This window comes from Moschus berezovskii, chromosome 4 (assembly GCF_049115385.1).
Source record: "Moschus berezovskii isolate FMDL1 chromosome 4, NW_MosBer_1.0, whole genome shotgun sequence".
In the NCBI taxonomy this organism is placed as follows: domain Eukaryota; kingdom Metazoa; phylum Chordata; class Mammalia; order Artiodactyla; family Moschidae; genus Moschus; species Moschus berezovskii.
Window position 1 is genome coordinate 99,719,605 of NC_142463.1, and position 22,527 is coordinate 99,742,131.

General features: G+C 38.8%; 1 protein-coding gene across 3 annotated transcripts in view; it reads right to left on the reverse strand.

Moving 5' to 3' along the window:
• The window catches only part of NOTCH2 (notch receptor 2), a 220,887-nt gene that overhangs the window by 115,167 nt on the left and 83,193 nt on the right, over positions 1-22,527 (reverse strand). For all 3 annotated transcript variants that reach the window (XM_088835625.1, XM_088835626.1, XM_055402755.2), the window contains exon 2: positions 18,086-18,167. Coding sequence is in view for 1 of the 3 variants with exons in the window: in XM_055402755.2 (XP_055258730.2) it covers positions 18,086-18,167 (82 nt within the window). In the remaining 2 variants the exon portion in view is untranslated. The remainder of the gene's footprint in view (positions 1-18,085; positions 18,168-22,527) is intronic.

Consider the following 22,527-nt stretch of genomic DNA (forward strand, 5'->3'; position numbering starts at 1 on the left):
GAACGCAGGGGGAAAATGTCTCATGTGGGTTGCGTCGGCCCTGCAGCTGCTCCTCATTAAAGCTCCTCTTTACTCCCTCTGGGCTGGTTTCCAGCAGAAAATTCTTTAAACAGAACTCTGCTTTCAACCCACTTTCTTCTTGCTCTAGGCCTCTCGGCCCCCCAATCCGCAGTGGCAGCCTGCCCTAGCTGAGCTCGAGAGGGGGGAGCTGTTGTTAAGGTAAATGAGGTAAGGGCAGAGGGAAAAAAAATTACAAAACCCAGAAACCAAATTAAGCATTGGTCAGTAACAAAGGTCTGCAGTCTGAAAAAGGTCCCAAATCAGTCTGTTCTTTCCTGTGACCATAATGCCAGCTAAGTTTCCTGCCCCCTCCCCTCCCCTCAGGCCCCTGTTAAAGTAGATAAAAATGATTGCTAACAGCCAAAGCTAACTGTAACCAGTTAAAGTTCCTATATAATGCTTAATTCCCAAGGCTCTGGCTCACAAACTCCTAGATGCCCAAGAGTCTCCAGAATCAAGTCTAAACTCTGGGATTGTAATTCAAGAGGCCCAACCTACTAGTCCAACCTCACTGTCACCCTCCTCTCAGTACCTCCAGCTGAACATCTCATCAGGCTGTCAACTTTTTGATTCTGTAACTCTGTGTAAAGATAACTACTGGGTTATGCTAATTACTGACTTAAAAAAAGAAAAAGGTACAGGAAGACGTCTTGCTAACTTCCTGGTAAAGAGGGAAAAAGGGAAGAGTTCTGTGATGTTGACTTCTTCTTGCCATTCCCACTCCCCTTCTCACCTCCCTTCCCCCAGAAAAGAGAAAATTTAAAAAAAGGAAATACGATAGCTTACTCAGCAAGAAAGAAAAACAAAAAGAACTAAAAAAAAAGTATTCATGTACAGAGTTAGGGCCCAGTGCTGGGCTGTCTGTGGTAAAACACACTTTCTAGAGCTTTGCTGGTTTGATGTAAAGGAAACAAGACCAATATACAATCAATTTCTCCCTCCTCTCTCTTTCTCATTTTCTTTCTCTCTCTCTCTCACACACACACACTTTTTTTTTTTACCACAACTAATAAAGACTACAAAATACTGTAGGACAGCCCATTTTTCTACTATGTAAATTCAGCTTCCTGAGCAGAACATTTCTGCTTTTCTTGTAGTATTTCAGAAAATGTTAATCTTGGTTCCCACATTAGGCTGAATGCTTCCAAATTAAAAGTTTCCCACAGGAAAAGAATTTCACGGGGAATTGTGAGGCTGGGAATTATCTTCTGAAGCTCCACTTCACTTGGTTTCCATGCATTTAGGTTTTTCAACACTACCTCCCATATGAATAAAGCAATAAACACACACTGATTTTAATAAATCCAAACCAGAAAGAAGCTATGATGGTATACACTTCAAAACTGTTAATTCACAGCACTGTTCATCTTCATCAGAAACTATGAAATCAGTAACCACTGCAATGGGAAACATGCTTTATTTACACAAGAATTTGCAAACACCCTTATCTTCCAGTTTATAGTCTGGGCTCATTTATCAGAGCTCAAAAGCTGAACTGAGTGCCTAGCCTCTTCAATCATCACTTGAAAGAGTGGACAAGGGCACACAAACCGCATTGGAAGACTTCTGTCGCTGCCATAACAGAAGGTGGTTTTTCCTGTCTTCTAGCATACAATCCATACCTTTACCAGATTTCACTGAGTGGACCTTGAGAGAGCATCTACTTGTGATTAAAATATGGCAAATGTATTCTAAACACATGAGGTTACAAAAAGCACCCTTCAGAGTAATAGGCAAAAACAAATGAGTTAAGCCAGTTGTCCCCAAACATTGTAGTTACTGCAAGGAGTTTGCAAATGCTTATAAATCACTTTCTAGACTATTAAATAATGTTCTCTCCATATGAAATGGACTATAAATGCTGTTACAGTTATTAAAATGTGGAGACATTATAAAGGGTTATTGAATTCTCAGTAGATTTTGACATTATGCACTGTATACAAACAAGAGACTGAGAACTGGCTTCATCTCAAGACCATCACCCCTTCATTCCTTACACCCTCGCTAAGCTCAGCTTCTTTAGTTCCTAGAACATGTTCTAACACACCTCCAGAACTTTGTACGTTCTGTCCATTCAGTCCAAACACTTCTCCCAGCCCTCTTCTCATAGTTGAAGTGAAGTGAAGTCGCTCAGTCGTGTCTGACTCTTTGCGACTCCATGGACTGTTGCTTACCAGGCTCCTTGGTCCATGGGATTTTCCAGGCAAGAGTACTGGAGTGGGTTGCCATTTTAAGACCTAAAATTTCTTTAAGCTTCAGCTCAAATTTTATTTCCTTTGAGAAACAGGCTTGATGCCCCCTGCTGTATATTCCCATAATCCTAACATATCATTCATTATCTTATATTATGGTTATTTGTTTCTTCCCCAAAAGACCGAGAATTATTATCACTATACTCATAGTGCATAATACAGGAACTGGCGTACAGAAGGCATTCAACTATTCAGTGCTCATATTCTTAACCAAAGCCAAAAGGCAAAATGCAAGGGTCAATAGAATCCTTACACCTTAAAGCTTGGGAACCACTAGGTTGAGCTATTTACCCAAAGGACTATCAATACTAATTAAGATTCCTGATACATACAGGACTTTTTAACCTTCACTTACCTCTAAATCATTCCAAGTGAGTCAGCCAAACCTATATGGAGTAGACTTTGCAAATCATACTTTCTCCCCAAATAAGAACACTCTCTCCCTCTCAAACACACACATACACACACACAGAGTCTGTATTTTCTCTTGTAGTTTTATTCATCTTTAATAAAACACTGACTACGTGAACCACCAGGATCCCGAGTGATAGAACATCCTACAAAGTGGCCCCAGTAGCATAAACTGCTAGATTACTCAGACACTGAGCAGTAAAAATTAAACAAAATTTCAGAGGAAAAAACTGAGTGTGTTTGCTTTCTGTTCTCTAACATGAGGAAATGACCACCTGTAAAATTCTGAAGTCCAAAAAATATCTGAAGGCAGAAAGTTCTAAAAGCTTATGGTTTGGCCTACAAGGATTCCTAGTTGAAAAATAACTGTACTCAAATCCTATCAAACCAAACGTGAATGCAGGAGTAGGCAGGAGAAAAACCTGCATTTTTTCAAGCTTTGAGAGATAAGTTTGATGAGAAACAAAAAATATTTCTTTGTAGATTCTGAATACATCATTCTCCCCAAAAATGTAATAATCACATGTATAGGTATGCAAGACTACTCAATGACTAATATATTGAAATATATATAATATATAGAAAAACATAATTTCAAAATGCCCTGAAACACTATAAAATCCCATTTAAACAACCTTGCTTAGACTAGAACCACAGGTAATAAAAATAATGGACAGCATGAGGAAATAAATAACAGTGCCTTGAATCCTACTTCAAGACCAAAACCACTAGTTCCCATAAAAGATAGGGCTGTGACTTAAAGCATAAAAACAATGGTTCTTGGGGGTAAAAAAAACCTTAGATATTATAATGGTCTTCCAAAGGGCTACGATAGATAAACTGATACACAATATATCTATGGCATTAAAATTGCATGGGGTTGGGGTAGAGAGATTAGGGGGAAAAAACTCTAAAAATGCTCCTTTGGGGCAAGGGGGTGATAAAGATAAAAAGGTTGAGAAACACTGAGATAGCATATCCAAATAAAGTAATTTTTAGCTTAGTATCTGGCACTCATAACACTGATAAATGTTAGTTGAATTAAACAGAAAAGTTTCCTACAAATGCTGCCTATATTTGTATATATTCAAACTCACATGACTTATAAAAAATTGTTCCTCAGCTTTGGAATTTCCTTCACCTATGCTTGATCTGCTGTATGAAATCAAAGTTTATGCTTCCATAGGGACAAAGTGGAAATCTTGCAAAGCTAAACAGTGGTCTAATGAGAAGATTTATATACCATACATCCAGATACCATAAAGATGATTTCCTCTAAAAATACAATGCTATCATTATTTTATGTACTCTTGCATTCTTATAACAAAAACAGCAAAACCTTCAATCCCTCACTATATGGCTGATGCTGGTAGTACATGTCAAAGTCTTAGCCTAGTGGTGTCTATACTTGGAAGCATGCTCTATCAACAACTACACAGCTGGGACTGGATTTGGTTTGTTATCTGTTTTCCTCTCGATTGTAAGCTTTTGAGAACAAAGATAATTATTAAAATCATCACCATCACCATAATCACCCCCAGAAGTTTTCCACACAAAAGATAACTTTCGTGAAGTTAATGACATCTCACAACTTATTACTTTTATGACAATAAGAGAACAGTTACTGTCAAAGAAAAAATGTAATTTTTTATTTATTTTTTAAAAACATTCTTTATTTAACAGGATCTTGGCTTTGGTGCAGACCTCCAGTATAGATCATCTCAACTAGAAAAGTCACATCAACTAAAAACTGATATAGGAAGATTCAGATATAATTATTTGTTCTAATTTCAGCAACAGCTGCTTTAAGAATTCCTTTTGTATAGTTAAAAAAAAAAAGTTTAGCACAAAGAATGGTTCTTCCATATCTCATGCCATCCAAGGACATGAAGCATTTCAAATGGCTACTATACTCTAAGATAAAGGTCAGCAAATACTGCCCTGGGCAAAATCTACAGGCCACCTGTTTTTGTGCCTCCAGCCCAGGGGCTAAAACTGGCTTTTACATGTTTTAATGGTTATGTTTTAAAGAGGTATATAGGTATGTACATCATATCCTTAATTTGCTTCTTGGCCAGCAAAGCTTAAAACCTTTATCATCTGGCACTTTAAGAAAAAAGTTCACTGATGCCTGCTTTAAGGCCAGGACAGCATTTAAGTGTACATAGGAGAGTCCCAGTCCATCCTAAAGGAAATCAGTCCTGAATATTCATTGGAAGGACTCACGCTGAAGCTCCAATACATTGGCCACCTGATGTGAAGAACTGACTCTGTGGAAAAGACCCTGATGCTGGGAAAGATTGAAGGCAGGAGGAGAAGGGGACAACAGAGGATGAGATGGTTGGATGGCATCACTGACTCAATGGACATGAGTTTGAGCAAGCTTTGGGAGTTGGTGATGGACAGGGAAGCCTGGTGTGCTGCAGTCCATGGGGTCGCTGAGTCAGACATGACTAAGGAACTGAACTGAACTGAGGCTAAAAACACCTTCAAAACATGTGCTCACAATTTAGGTTAAGTTTTTTGTTTATTAGAAGTCAGCCACTTTAGGAGCACTTGTTAAGAACCATGTTTAACTTCAGAAAGCAACCCAAACATCAGAGAATCATCATTGTCAATTGTTATACCTCTGCATAATTATAACCAATAATAATAAAAAGAACAGATATTAAGGAAAAGAATTAGAACGTATAAACTTAATGAGGTGACTCAAGACAAAAACTACTACTTCCCTTAAAAGATGGGATCAGGCCCAAAGGGTCAAAAATAGAAATTTTTAAAGCTAAAGATATTACAATGATTTGTGACCTTCCAAACCAAAGAAACTGAATATCAAACAAGAATCCTGAAAGTACGCATTCAAGTTCACACAAAGTGAAGATAAATGCATCCTGAGAGGCACTTCACTTACTAAACAGAGGCAAGGCAAAGCCACACCTGACGTGGCTACATTCTCCTGTATCATTCTGCTTTAAAAACCCATGTCTACTGGTAGGTGAGACATACTCAGGGCATACTTGAAGACAGGTAGGTAGGTAGGTAGATAGATATGCAATGCGTCTGTTTCTTATCTGAATGAGAATAAAAATGTAGCTAGAATATTATTTTACAAAAACTCTTACCGGAGACTTGAGCATGTTCTCAGAGCTTTTGATTGAGTGGCTCCCTACAGACCTTTCCACTAGATCAAGCCCTGGTTCTTCCACTAGGTGTGAATCTTAAAAGAGCCACTTTACTTCTCTGAGCCTCAGTCTCCTCATGTATTAAAACAAGATGCTAGGCCAAATAACCTCTAATAATACCTTTAACTCTAAAATTGTATGATTCCACTTAGGTATGTTCTACAGCCCCTATGGATATTAATATCCTTTAGGAGGATTAAAGACCTACTTTAGGAGGACTCAAAAGAATTTTCACATTGTTTTGTTTCGTGGAATATTAAAAAATAAAATGTATAGCTAGAGTTAAAATTCTTGGTCTTTCAAACTACCTTATAAAAGCCCTAAGTTGTTTGTTTCTAATTCTTCTTTTCTCTCTCCTCCCCTTCTCTCTTTTCACCCTGAACAGCAGTCCCTTGAGAGTTGGTACCAAGAATGAAAAGAAATAGTGCTGAATCTTTCACCTAGTGGGGGCTGAGAAGCAGCTTTTAGTCCCACTCTACATTCCAGTCAGTTTTGTAATACAGGACAATTCACTTGGCCACGTTAAGCCTTGGGTTCCTCATCTTATAAAACAAGATGAGTGGGAAAGGTGCTCGACAAAATCCCTTCCACCTCCTGAGTTCAATGACTCTACAATTTTGGTCTTTAAATTTCTTCAGCAATACTGCCCGAGAATGCAATGATGTTTGCTGATGGTAATGCCTGGGGTCAGTGGTTGTGTATGTCTTGACCATCAACCCACTCTAAGCAGGGACTCCCTGGGGCAAGAATTGTGCATGTGTCTCTTCTTTTACATTCTTCATGCTACCTAACTCTCATCCTTCTAAGCACACAGACAATTCAATACACACCTGTATAAAGGAACTGTTGCACAACCCACACTTTCAGCTAACCCCTCGCAGGAACCATAAGGAAGCAAAGAATAAACAAAAGAGAAAGAACGATACATTTAAACCAGATATGGAAAATAAAGAGGAACCGTGAGCCTAAAAGGGAAAGGCCTCTTCCCCAAGTCATATGGCCAACATGAAAGCCTGTTTTCCTCAGCACGGAATAGTGGTAGACACTGCAGTCCGTCCCTTTATGGACTCTGATCCACTGACAAATCACACAAGACTAAAAATGACTGTGTATGTCTGGGAAGAGATGCACCAAATCAACCACTTAATTAAATTCATGTTGGACCTTTTTCCAGACATAATTTTTATACATCATCTCAACACAGCATAAGTACCTATCTTACTCATTTCCCCAGCTCATAATGCTTTCATTAATTTTTATAAAATTTAAGAAAGAATAGGTGATGTCCCATAATTAGAGAGTATGCTTCTCTAAAAACTAATTATAAACTCTGATTGTCAGTGTCAGCCTTTGCCTAGGAGGAAATGAGTCAACTTTTCATTAGTAATCGAGTTCTGTCCATTTTTTAAGAGTGACCCAGAAATTCAAGGCCACGAGTTTTAACAATATGAGACAGAGAATGAGACACCACAAATATTACTTACAAATGCAGCTAAGAGGAAAATTAAAGTCAAAAAGGTTCCTGAGGTACTTTTCAGGCTGAGTGAGATTTCAGAAGAGGCAAGTTGCCCAGTAAAATAATTCCTTAAGGAGATGTCTCTGGCTTACACAATAACCACCAGCATTTCAAAATTTTAAAGGGACAGGCAGTTAAATGGCCAAGTCACTGCCATGGTCTAGGCAAAGGAATCATAACCACTATCAAATGTTTTCCACACAGAAGAGGCATCCCTGGTTTATTCTATATAATTGAGGGTTTGGATATGTACTATATAATCAGAGGAAACAAGCAGAAAAGGACATGAGCTAATTTGGGGTAACCAGAGATGTGTCTAACAGATGCTTGCTTACTCGGGATCCCTGAAATGAACTGGATCAGGAAAGTGATATGCTGGACAGAAGAGATCTGAGGTTGGGATGCCTCAGATCAAGAATGCACTATGCCTTATATGAAGACTGAGCCTGCTCCTGACATCTCTGTTTTTCTATCACTCCTCCTAACCCTTTTTTTTTTCCTTGCCTCAGAGATTTTGAATTCTGAGTTTCCCTGTAAACGATGTCCACAAGCCTACCTGGCCACTCGGTTTTGGAAGAAGCACAAGACTCAACAGTCAAGGCCAAAAGGCAGAGGGAAGGAGAGATGATTGCTCCCAGCTGCCTCCTCCTCTTTTTCCTTGGACTCCCCCCTCATCCCTTAATCCAGACAGCCTATCTCAGGCATTCAAGCCAACATGTGCTAAAATAATGATTTTTCAAATCAGTTAGCTGTCATTGTGAAACAGATTAAAAATCCACAAGCTAGTTGAGCAAAACCTCACACAAACTGAAGTACAGATAGAGAACACCCACGATGTAAAAAAAAAAAATTTTAAATTATGTCATTAAGGAAAAAACAGTGACAATATTGGTAATGATTATTTCAGTTAATCATAGCCTTTTCTAGTCGCCTCAGCCTCTCTACTTCCATCCTTCTGCCTAGCCATTTCCTAAGACACAGTCAATATTCTCAGATTTATTCTCAGATTATAAGTGACCCACAAAAGACTCTCTGATTTTAGTCTTCCATCCCATAGCAGTCGTTCCTATACATACAGTTCATATACATACATATATATATGTATGTATATATGTGTATATGTATGTATATATATATATGTATGTTCATGTCTCATCTCCCCAATAAGATGGCAAGACATCAGAGAACTGCCACCATGTCTTATGCAAGAGAAATACAACATTCATTAGCAGACACTCCTTAGGTATAGACACTTGTGAATAAGAAAGTCAGACAACACAGGCCTCCTCAGCCTTTATGCTTGATCACAATACCCTGCACAGTGCTTAATCACAGTAGCCAGTTCAATAAACACCAGTCTGATGAAAATTAAACTTTCCTTTGAAGAGGGCTATGGACTGAGTGCACCCCTTCAAAATCATTATATTAAAACCCTCAACCCCAATGTGATGTTATTTGGAGCTGGGGACTTTGGGAAATAACTCAGCAGATGAAGTCAAGAGGGCGGAGTCCTCAGGAAGGGATTCAGTTCAGTTCAGTTCAGTTGCTCAGTCATGTCCGACTCTTGAAGGGATTAGTGCCCTTAAAAGGAGTCAAAGGGACCAGAACTTTCTCTTCCCACCATGTGAGGATACAGTGAGAAGCTGGCTGGCTACAAAGCAGGAAGAAATTCCTCACAGGGAACTGAAGAAGTCAGCACCTTGATCGTGGACTTCCCAGCCTCCAGAACTATGAGAAATAAATGTCTGCTGGTTAGGCCACCTGTCTCTGGTAGTTTGTTATAGCAGCCTGAGTTGACTAAGATGAACAGTAATGATCCTAAAGTGTCTCAGAGTCTGACTTTCAGTGTTGAGGATACGGGACTATACATACAGTACCTGCTGGAAAGCAGCCTGAATCCACACGGACTCTGTGCACTAAATGCTACTATTCTACAGAAGGTTTAATCAGCCTCTTTTCTCATTGACACCTACTTTCTCCTCAAACTTATATAAAGAAAAAAAAATGGCTATAACGTTCCAGTTGGATATGTATCCTGAGTAATGCCACCTGTTATTTAAATAACGCCTTTATTAGTCTTTGCTTTCACTTTCTTTCCATAAAGACCTTTTCATTTGGATCCAAGTAGAAGATTGTTTACGAGAAGAACATTTTAAACAGAAGGTAACTGCATTAATAAGAGAAGACTGAAGGCATCAGTATGAGAGTCAGTAATACATTTTCAGACACGGAGGATGAAGTGCTAGTGAAGTTTACCAATGATGAGTGAATAGGGTATAGAAAACTTCAGGACACCCCAGAGAAATTGTAAATGACACTGAGGTGTAAAACAAACACAACTAAAAAACTATGAAAACAAAACACATAATAGACACACACACTCACACAATGAAGGGATGAGGGTGGAGGAAACACTAAACTCCATTCCTAGCTACAAAATTCCTAGCTCAGGATGCTGAGAAGGAGGTTTAATGAAAAGCTTCATCATGCCCACATATTTAAGCTAGCTTAACAGAGAAAAAAGTACTTGGAAATTTTTAGATAATTACATTTTTATCACATTCTGACTTCCTCAAACCCTTTGTATTCAATCTTGCTAGGCTTGATAAAAGACAGATAGCCAAAATTTTAAATGAAGGATTTAATTAAGTTACTCCAGATCATGAAAGAGAAAGATTTCTCATCCTGCTTAGTCAAAACAAAAGGGGGATAAAGGAATTACTACATGAAATTAATGGTGCTGACATGCCACAATGGAACAATGAGAAAGAAACTTTACTTAGGATTACGGTTAACCTGCGTTATGGGGACTGTGTTGAAAGAAGCCTAGCTAAACTCCTAACTATTTGTGCCAGGTTTGCAAGCCAAGATTAGTTGGTTTAACTTACTGGCAATGACCCAAGACAGGCAAAAAGATACAAGCAGAGCCTAAGAACCACCTTTTTCTACTTCTCCACCTAACACTGAAGTTTGTAAAGTTTCTAACCTAAAGAATAAAGATCAGTTGAAAAGAACACAGGAATTCTGCTGTTATATACTGATACGAAGCTATTAACCAATTTTTCATACTTCATGCATGAAAAATTCATGAAAAATTTCATACTTCATGAAAAATTCCTCAGGGACACAACATATTTGTTAAAGGATTTTTTCAAGGACATAAACGTTAATAAGAACAGCTTAGAAATGGTTCTGTTGAAAGGTTCAGACCCCAAGTCCTAAACAATGAAAGCCTCACAGGACACACATCTATATGTCTATAACTCACACTGCAAATATAAGACTGTGCATTTAACAATTTGTGATTCCTGTGATGGCAGCATCATTTATCAGAAGTGGTAGAATTTAACCTGTCTCAGTTTCACAGCTGCATAAAATCTGTCTGGACTTGCTCATCTTCCATTAGGGAAAAAGGGAGAGGTTTCAAGGTTTTAAGTTAAATTTTTTCTACTAAAAAGCATGTTAACACACAATATCCTCTAGCCCCATCTTCACTGCTCTCTTCTTATATTTAATCTGCATTAACTGCACTGAGCTCTTATGGTCAAGGCCACTTCTCAGAAATACAGCGTTAGCCAAGCCTGGCCCATGTATTCAGCTGGCAAAAAACTTCATATGGGTTTTTCCATAAGATGGTACAGAAAAACCCTAACAAAATTTTGGCCAACTCAATATTACGAGCTACCCAGACCTACCTATGTCTCTACTTTAAAATTAAAGGAAACTATATAGAATTTTAATCATAATCCTGATCTGAAAAGCTACCTTTCATGCACTTTCAAATGTTCCACACTGCCTTTTCCGAAGATCCTGTTTAAACTACCACTTTAAAATAGCTAATTTTGTCCCTTTTACTTATAAGCAAACTGAGACTCAGAGAAACAGTACATTTTCAAAGAGCACACCTCAGGTCAGATACTTAAAAGAGTTATGTGATATTGAGCAAAATATTTAACCTGAGTTTTCATCTACTCACTGGCAAAACAGGGATATTAAAATTATCTACCTTACATGAGGAGGTTTCCCAGGTGACTCATTGGTAAAGAATCCACCTGCCAATGCAGGACACACAAGAGCCATAGATTCAATCCCTGGGCCTGGAAGATTCCCTGGAAGACGAAATGGCAACCCACTCCAGTATTCTTGCCTGGTGAATTCCATGGACAGAGAAGAATGGGGGGCTACAGCCCATGGGGTCACGGAATCATACACAACTGAGCGACTGAGCGTGCTCAACCTTACCTGAGGACTAGAAAAATACACGTAAAGAGCTTAACTGAGCAGAGAGGCTAGTATGTAATAAATGCTCAATAAATGTTAGCTAGTATAATACTCTTTAACTTGCCAAAGATCTAATTACTGACAGTACTTGGGGCTCAACTTCAAGTCTATCTGACATGAAAACTTGTCCTTTCCATGTCACCAAACAGGGCTCTTTCAAATATGTTACTTTACTCTCCAGAGCCAGACTAACCATACAGGAGCCTGGAGCAAAAGAAAAAAAAAAAAAAAATCAACAGTACTGATTTCATCTTTTTTTTTAATGTTCATATTTTGATCATAATTTCTGCATTAATTTTGAACTATTGCCTTCAAATATTATTTATCAAGATTGAAGGAACCTTGCTGGCAAAACCAGTTTCAGCAGGAAAAGAGAAAGCGATTTAATAGCTGATATTTTCCCCAGTGCCTTGCTTTGATCTGATACTGCCCCTGAACAGCACTGAGTGCACCAGCAAGGTGAGTGAACGTGGAAAATGTTGAGTCAGGCACGACTTTTGAAAATGCCTTTCTAGGGCAGTACCACCACAACACACTGGTGATGCATCCTATACTATAAGTCAGGCTCTGGAATATTTTGAGTATCTCTATTCCCAGTTGCTCAGTCATGTCCGACTCTTTGCAACACCATGGACTATAGCCTACCAGGTTCCTCTATCCATGGGATTATCCTGGCAAGAATACTGGAGTGGGTTGCTATTTCCTTCTCTCAAGAGGATGAAGAAGGCAATGGCTCTGGTTTTCTTGGATGGTTTTTGGAGGCCTGGACCACCAACACTACTTCCTAATTCTGGCAAGGAAAACTGTTAGTTGTTTAAGTTTAATGTTTCTTAGCATTAATAGATAAATTTTAGGTGAAATGTGACAGTTAAGTTTTATAACATTTTTTATTTATAATAATTTACTTTAAAATGTTTCTAATTAGATACTTTGGCAAAAACTAGAGATTCTCAAAAGGAATCAACCATTCACAGAAGCTATATAACTAATGGTGACTTTCTATTGTTTCACAAATACTGTGCTAGTTACTTCTTAAGCGGTATGTAGAAAACTTTGAAAAACTCTTAAAATTTTCTTTTATACTGTTATAAATGATGGCAGAGTTGTTCAGTGGCTAAGTCGTGTCTGACATTTTGCAACCCCATGGACTCCAGCAAGCCAGGGTCCCCTGTTCTTCACTATCTCCCAGAGTTTGCTCAGATTCATGTCAATTGAGTCAGTAATGTTATGTAACCATCTCATCCTCTGCTGCCCCCTTCAATCTTTCCCAGCATCAGGGTCTTTCCCAATGAGTAAGCCCTTCATATCAGGTGGCCAAAGTATTGAAGCTTCAGCTTCAGCATCAGTCCTTCCAATGAAGTAATGGCAGAGTAACTTAGATCAACTCTCTCATTTATAATAATTATAAACTTCAGACAAAATATTAAAAGGGACCAGAGAGCAATCAAAGCAGGCAGAAACTAGAAGGGATATGAGCCTCAAAGGAAAAAACAAAATACATATATGAAACCTACACTTATATACCTTTTTCCCTGAAGGTATTCCCCAGTTCCTGAAGCACAAGTGAATGGAAGTCCTATAAGAGAGAAGAAGTCAAAGGTATCTGGAACTGTCAAAATTCCTCTGAAAACTGAGGAAGAGAAATCCTGGACCAGACAGAACCAGTTTTGTAACCAGACATGTTACAAAACATGTCATGTACCTCCACAACCAGATGATAGGAGGAACACAATAGAAAGCAAAAGCTGGAAGGCTGAGAAGCTGAGCATGGTTCTGGGGAGTCAGAGGTTTGAATCCAAGTCCTACCAAATTAGAGGTGCTTGAGATACACCCCAGGATGTTGTAAACACCTCTTGCTTTCCACTGAATTCACTGAAGGGTCATACCTTGGGAATAAGGACTGTATCCAGACTCCAAGTCTTGATTAAGACACACCATCAGACTAAGAGCAAAACAGACTCACCATACCAGAACCTAAATACAAGCCTCCATAGCATCAAGCTGATCTTCCAGTAACATTCTTTAGTAGAAGATAAGTTTTAAAATGCACCACTTGCAACGTCCAAAAATCAATAAAAACTACCATGAACATGAAGTAAAGGGAAACTGAAAGAGCTGTTGATGGAAACATCCCAAAGACAACCCATATGTTAAAAACTGACAGACAAGGACTTTAAATAACTATGATAAATGTGCCCTTAAAAAATACACATATTGTGAATTTTGCAAATTGTAACCTCACCCACCCCCAACACTCTAGTGAACTTGAGTTGCCCATGAGTTTTTGCCCATGAGTTTTAATCAAAGCGGGATTTGGAATGGTTTATATTTGAAAGCCTGAGAAAACAACTTGAAAGTGATTAAAGACAGCCAAACCTAATTATATATTTACACCTCCCAGTAGGACAAGGGAGAGAATGAAATGTCTTACCTCTGCATAGTGAGAGGGCTTTATTAAGAGCTGACAACAACTATTTAGGAGCAATAATTGAGTTTTATGCAAGATTACACAGGTTCTTCTTGTCTGGCTCCCAATCTAATCACAGACTGATAGAATACTTAGCAGTTAGAAAAAAACAGTTGAGCTGTGTACAAAATTAACCTTTAAAAGTACTTGTCCTCATCTGTCAATGTGATCTTATCAAGGATTTCTATAATTTCCATAAACAACCATTATAATTTAGCTAAGTCAATAACATTATGCTCTTTAAAGAGACAGTCAGTTGCCTTCTACTTTAAAATATTTTCCATTAACTCCCACCCACTCACCCCAGTAAAATAAATTTGGCCTCAGCTCTCTTTCGTTAATCCACTAAGCAATCTCATGAATAAAAAGACAGTCATTAAGTCCTGGATCAGTTCAGTTCAGTTCAGTTGCTCAGTCGTATCCGACTCTTTGCGACCCCATGAATCACAGCACGCCAGGCCTCCCTGTCCATCACAAACTCCCGGAGTTCACTCAAACTCATGTCCATCGAGTCGGTGATGCCATCCAGCCATCTCATTCTCTGTCGTCCCCGTTTCCTCCCACCCTCAATCCCTCCTAGCATCAGACTCCTGTATATCTGATGTGATTTTTATAAATCTTCTAAGTGTTCTAATATTCATATATTATTTTGTGAAAATAATATTTACTGAGCAAGCTGGAGTAACTTCTTTCCCTAGGTAAAAATAAAGGTGGTGAAGATATACTGAAAGGTCTGCTAAGTAAATGTTATTTTTACTTAAACTTTGTTTAACATTCTGTGGATGTTGGCTGGCATGCCACTGTAGGATGAGTGACCTGGCATCCCTGATATTGTTCTTGCTTTTCCTGTGTCCACTTATGTTGATTCTTCTACTCCTGAAGATGCTAATATTACTTTTACTGAAGTAGAGAAACAATCACTTTTTACAAGTTTTGTTATCCACATTGGTCTCCCCAGAAGATGGCCTTACTCATTTTCCCCTTTACTCCGCTTTTCACTAGAAGGTTGTTTCCCTCACAACAGGGTTGGAAGTCATTTGAGGGATGTCTAGGACTATATCTTGGGCTTCCCTGGTGGCTCAGAGGTTAAAGCGTCTGCCTCCAATGCGGGAGACCCGGGTTCGATCCCTGGGTCAGGAAGATCCCCTGGAGAAGGAAATGGTAACCCACTCCAGTATTCTTGCCTGGAGAATCCCATGGATGGAGAAGCCTGGTAGGCTACAGTCCACGGGGTCGCAAAGAGTCAGACATGACTGAGCGACGGAGCGGAACAGAGGACTATATCTAGAACTATATCCATAAGCAATCCACCCCATCAATAATTAACACATATTCAGCAACAGAATTCTGGCAGCTCCATTTCTGCCAATCACAAAGTGAGTCCCCTGTTTCTGAGCAATGCTTCTTCTGAAAACTGGGGGCAACTCTCTCTCTCTCATCTTCGTTGGAGAGCCTGAGACTCACAGATCTGTTTTCTCTCCAAAAATGACCCTTAATGTCCATTCCTGGTATGTGCTCAGAGTTTAGTCTCCTCTAGAATCTTCTCTCCCCATGTCAGACCACAAATATGTAGGCTAACACGTGGAACGTATTTGAAATTCTCCCTACATAAGTCACCAAGTTGAATTATCTCTAAATAGAACTAAATTGCCTCTCTGTATGGTACCAACATCCTGAAAACTACATGAAGCAAACAAAATTCTCAGAGGAAAGGTCTAGTCTCTACTAATTTAAAACAAATAGATTTAAAAACATGTGAGATGTATGGAAAGAGTAACATGGAAACTTATATTACCATATGTAAAATAGATAGCCAACAGGAATTTGTTGTATGGCTCAGAAAACTCAAACAGGGGCTCTGTATCAACCTAGACGGGTGAGATGGGGCGGGAAATGGGAGGGAGGTTCAAAATGGAGGCGATATATATATACCTATGGCTGATTCATGTCGAGGTTTGACAGACAACAACAAAATTCTGTAAAGCAATTATCCTTCAATAAATAAATAAACAAGTGAATGATAATACCTATTGAGCATCTTTTGATTCAAGAAACATATTGTTGGGCACTAGCTATATATCAGACTGAAAATGCACAAGACCAGGACCTCTCATACTCTAGTGAGAGAAACAAACATTATCAACAAATGATCATAATATAATGGGTTAACTACCACGAGATAAATGAAGCAAGTAACTAAGACATCAGATGCCAAAAAGGGACTAAATGAGATTTCAGTGGCCAATTCTAACGTATTAAGTTCCTTTCCTTATTATCTCCAGTTGTGTTTCCATTCTTAGAGGAGACTACATCACATGTTTTTGGTTGGATTTTTTTCCCAGCTAGAAAAACTAAGTGAACAGCCTATAATCAGCTACATAAAAAATTTCATTTCAATGTTATCTTTATTCCAATCCAAATAACCTATTGTTAAGCTTTACTGTCATCACAGCTTCAAATATTTTCACTTTGGTGAAGAAAATTTTTTCTGACTTGGAAAAATTCTTGTTCATAGCATTAAAGAACTTAAATCCCGGTGTCAGAATAGACTTGATTGGAACAAATGTAATTATTACAGTTAAGTTGTTCAGCTAAATATCCAGAAAAGAAACAAAACTATATTGGATAAAATCACTTAAAATGCTTATCAAGCACATACTTCTACCAAAGCAAAGAACAAATACATCCCAAAAAAGTATTAAAGAAGATAAATGTCATATTACCAAATCTTATTTTCTATTAAAGAAATAGAATGGATACATGTTCCTATCAAAAATTTTCAATTGAGGTAGAAGTGGGGGAAATTATCCATAGGAAACCTGCTGCTGCTAAGTCACTTCAGTCGTTTCAAACTGTGTGTGACCCCATAGACGGACAGGCGTCCTCAAATAAAAAGTATGGCTACACTTCATGATCAGACAGGAAGAAAAGAAACACTCTTGAGAACTAGCCTATACTCCCTAGTCCTATTCCTCATCCTAATTCATCTCTAGCGTGGCTAGTGTGTGCATGCTCAGCTATGTCCGACTCTTTGCAACCCCATGAACTGTAGCCCGCCAGGTTCCTCTGTCCATGGAATTTTCCAGGCAAGAAATTCCAGTCGGCTGCCATTTCCTAACCCTAACGCTTATTCTTTAAAATCCATATAATGACCTTCGCCCACAGCCCCAGCTCCCTACTCCATCCCTATAGGCATGTGTGTATTTTCTTCTCTCAAAGACTCTCCTTCAGAATTGGATATTTTACATTAGGAAAAAACAAGTGTTACATGGCTATAATATTTACCTGTGGTAGGCAGAATTAAAGTTAACATGCATTTGGTCTAACTTAAAAACAAGATCAGAGCTAACACATTAATAATTGATTCTAATCTGAAAACTGAAATCTTCTTAACTGAAAGATTTCTTAACAATTAAACTGAAAAATGTTGAAGAACATACTCTCTGGGCTTCCCTGATGGTTCAGTGGGTAAAGAATCTGCCTGCAATGCAAGAGACACAGGAGACGTGGGTTTGATCCCTGGGTCAGGAAGATCCCCTGGAGGAGGAAATGGCAACCCACTCCAGTACTCTTGCCTGGAAAATTCCATGGACAGAGGGGCTTGGTGGGCTACAGTCTAGGGTCACAAAGTCAGACATGACTAAGCAACTAAGCGCACACACACACATACAAGCTACTCACTGAAAGTCTTTACCATGATGAAAAAGATAAGGGTAAGACAGTAAGTACTTAATAACCATTTATCTGACATCCAAATTCTCATCTTCCAAAAAACTACATCAGAAAAGTTAGTGAACCAGTAACATTTCACAGAAGTATAAAGTATAGTAGAGCCAAATTTCACCCAATTTCCTACTGAGGAAAAATAAGATATATGAAAATGAAAAAAAAAAAAAAAAAACAGAGAAAAACTTACTTGCAGTATCCTGTACCGTTGTGATAGGTAACACATATTCCTTCATTTACACAGGGCTCATAGCCATCCCGACACTGCAATGCTAAAAATAAAAACAAATGCACATTAGAAATAAGTCACTAATCATAACCCTTAAACATTAAAGAAACATCCAATTCAAGTCATCTTTTTATCTGTTGGCTTCTGGGGTCATAGAAGTAGAAAAGCTCATCCCAAGAGTCTCTTCCCATAGTAACTGCTCTGTGGTCTTGAATGGCATTCTTAATTCTCTGTGCTTCTATCTCTCTAGGCTGCTACATCCCTTTCCCAGTGATACTAAGAAAATTAAAATTATGCTATCCAATCCATGATATACCACAAGCATCTTGGGATTTGGATACTTCAGATAAGCAATGTAAGGATTCATCAATGAATATTCAGGAAGACCATAGATACTAGGTCACCATATCAATGAATTACTTAAGCCTTCACGTGAAGTTTCAAAACAGGCCACTTCAACAAGTAACCAGAAACATCAATAATATTCATTCAGTAAACTATATTTGAGAGCCTAATGTGCAATGCCACAGACCTGAGTTCGATTCCTGGGTTGGGAAGATTCCCTGGAGAAGGAAATGACAATCCACTCCAGTATTGCCTGGAAAATCCCATGGACAGAGGAGCCTGGCGGGCTACAGTCCATGGGGTCACAAGAGTTGGACACGACTTGGTGACTAAACCACCACCACCAATGTGTAGCAGATGCTGTATTAGGATCCAGAAGGAAAGGCGGAAATAGAAAACATAGAGAATTAAATAAAACATAATCTCTAACTAACTTCAAGGGGTTCACACAAAGATGGGAGCAGACCATGAATAGAGCTTGTAGAGAAGGAAGGATATCAAAGTAAAGGAAATGAAAAGCTAATTATATATATATGATAATTCTCATATTCTTGAATCCTCATTCCTGAAGTAAAAAGGCACATCACCATCCTAATTCCCTCCCAAAAGAGACTGCTCAGAAATAAACAGCAATAGTAGAAACTTTCATTGAGTTCAGCCGAAAGAGGAGGAAGTGTACCCAAAGGCTGCCACTTGTTTGCTGGATAGTTGTAATACCTTGATCGTTTAGCTTTTAGAGTTAGAATTTTCATCACCAAAATGCTTATCAAGAATCCGAGTAACAATTAGAAAGGCAAGACAGAAAGAAACCTTGTCAAACAATAAAAACCAAAATGGAAATCCATGAAACATTTTCTGGAAGATTATGAAGATATTCATCTCCTAAGATGGTTCAAGTCAAAATACCTGAAAGCAAAATCAAGAAGGCCCTGGTTTTGAGTTTCCTCTGTGCATATCACTCTGTGAATAGAGTGTGCATATCACTCTTAGAATAAATTACAACATCAGAGGCTCTAGGTCTGCCCTTCTGGGGGATAATAGCTTCTTCTCACAGCAGGGCCCATGCACAAGCTAGATATCAGAACAACTCCTCTACTAACAATTACTGCATGAGAACCCTTTGCTTGCCCACTACTTTTATCAACTGATGAAAGTTTATAAAAATCTCATCTGTTAAGGTAATAATATTTTTTAAAACTAGTAACAACAGTAGTTAACACACAGCAATATTGTTCTAAAGTACTTACACAGACTAATTAAGTCTTCCCCACAACCCTATGAAGTAGTTAATTTCATTAAACTCATTTCCACAGAAAGCATAAGTGACCTACCTATTGTTACAAGCGTGAGTTAAAGAGCCAGGATTTGAACCTAGGGAGCCTGGATCTCATGAGAGAGTCTGTCCTCTGAACACAGTAATATGCTGCTCCCCACTATGAAATTTTTCTTCTCTAGTTGGGCAGAATAGGTATTATTATACCACATATTGGAAAGTGAAGGCCAAGGAGATTAAGAGACCACCTCATGGGGCATTCCACCCTAGCACTAGCTATGACACTGCAGGACTTTATGAATCCAGCCCCATCTCCGTGACAGCTGTTGGGATCACATAAGCAGTCACTAGGTTGTAGTCCGAACAGGCACATGCAGGAACAGGGTCATCTTGTTGTCCATATCCCACTTCCCTGTAGGGCTCAAATGCTCCCTCTTCCCACACTGATAAGCCCAATGCAACAACTATAATTAAAACAGTTAATGTCAGGTTATTTCCTCCATACCAAAGTTCTCAAACTGATTTTTTTATTCTCTTTAGACACTTTTATTAGTTGCAATGAGAACTTCCTGACATTTTTTCTATTTGCTTTTTTCTTTAAAAAAAAAAAAAAGGCAACCTCTCAGTAGGAAAGGAATGTCCTGCAGGCACAGAGCAAGCCACAGCTCTGTCCTCCCCCTGCAGGAATCCTGGTGCAGTAGAGGGAGTCAGAAGTCCTGAAATCCTGTCCTGACCACAAATGAACTGCATCCTGCAAGAAAAGCAGAACCTCATGGGGGATCAATTTCCCAACCTGTAAACCAAATGGGAGTGAACTGAATACTCCTGGAGGGTCCCCTGTGATCCAACAGTGACAGCTCCCTCATTAACAGAACATGAGTGCCATGCCTGGTGCCTAGAGAGATTTATCCAGAAGGATATAAGAAGCCAGCCACCTGTGATTCAGAAAGCCATGGATGCAAAGAAAGAAAAAAAAAAAAAATCAGTCTGTTCCTATTAAGTGTCCTGGCAAATCATTACACTGACAGATTCAGAGAAATATAAACAACCTAAAGTCAATATGTGGCAATCAATATAGAAAATAACTTTATAGCCTAGTCTCAGTGAACCAATCAAATTCAGTGACCAAAAAGGAGGTGGGCTTACAAGGCTAATAATTAATGCTATGTGACTGATCTGCAGGATCACGCTACCTTGAACTTTTAACATTTACTAAGCCACAGTTCTCAAACTTTAGTGTGTATCAGAATCATCCGGACGGCTTGCTAAAACACAAACTGCCCAACTCTATTCCCACAGTTTCTGAGGGAATCAGTCTAAAGCAAGTCTGGAAATTTGCATTCTTAACAAATTCCCAGGTGATGCTAATTCTGCTAATTTGAGGAACCACACTTGGAGACAACAGCTGTATTAAGGCATGATAGTCCACTTTAAGGAATCTCCTAAGACTGTATAATACATTGGAAGTCTTGGATGATGTACATGACAATATAGTGCCTGAATGAATGAACACCAATAAAATAAAAAGTAAAATTTGGACGCTATTTTGTTCAGGGGCTATTTTTAAAAGAATACTGTAATTATTTGTCATAAAAACAGAAGCCAAAACTTTGATAACTCAAAACCATGACAGTGACATTGGGAAAGACCTCATTTCAAAATTCAATTTACTTTTCCCAATGTAAAACAGTTAAACTTCATGAAATTTAAAGCAGCTTTATATCTGTAGAGTAGAAAGTGAAATGTTCAATCATACTAATCAAAGAAATCACGCGTAAGTGTTCTTTTAAGAGACTCAGAGAAACTAGTCACTCACAAAAGGAGTAACTTTTTCCAGAATTTTCATCTTAAGCTACAGTTCAGTTCAGTTCAGTTCAGTCGCTCAGCTGTGTCCGACTCTTTGCGACCCCATGAATCGCAGCACGCCAGGCCTCCCGATCCATCACCAACTCCCGGAGTTTATTCAAATTCATGCCCATCGAGTCAGTGATGCCATCCAGCCATCTCATCCTCTGTCGTCCCCTTCTCCTCCTGCCCCCAATCACTCCCAGCATCAGAGTCTTTTCCAATGAGTCAACATTTCACATGAGGTAGCAAAAGTATTGGGGTTTCAGCCTCAGCATCAGTCCTTCAAATGAAAACCCAGGACTGGTCTTCTTTAGGATGGACTGGTTGGATCTCCTCGCAGTCCAAGGGACTCTCAAGAGTCTTCTCCAGAACCACAGTTCAAAAGCATCAATTCTTCGGTGATCAGCTTTCTTCACAGTCCAACTCTCACATCCATACATGACCACGGGAAAAACCATAGTCTTGACTAGACGGATCTTTGTTGGCAAAGTAATGTCTCTGCTTTTTAATATACTATCTAGGTTGGTCGTAACTTTCCTTCCAAGGAGTAAGCGTCTTTTAACTTCATGGCTGCAGTCACCATCTGCAGTGATTTTGGAGCCCCAAAAAATAAAGTCTGACACTGTTTCCAGTGTTTCCCGATCTATTTCCCATGAAGTGATGGGTCCAGATGCCATGATCTTTGTTTTCTAAATGTTGAGCTTTAAGCCAACTTTTTCACTCTCCTCTTTGACTTTCATCAAGAGGCTTTTTAGTTCCTCTTCTCTTTCTGCCATAAGGGTGGTGTCATCTGCATATCAGAGGTTATTGATATTTCTCCCAGCAATCTTGATTCCAGCTTGTTCTTCCTCCAGCCTAGCGTTTCTCATGATGTACTCTGCATATAAGTCAAATAAGCAGGGTGACAATATACAGCCTTGACATACTCCTTTTCCTA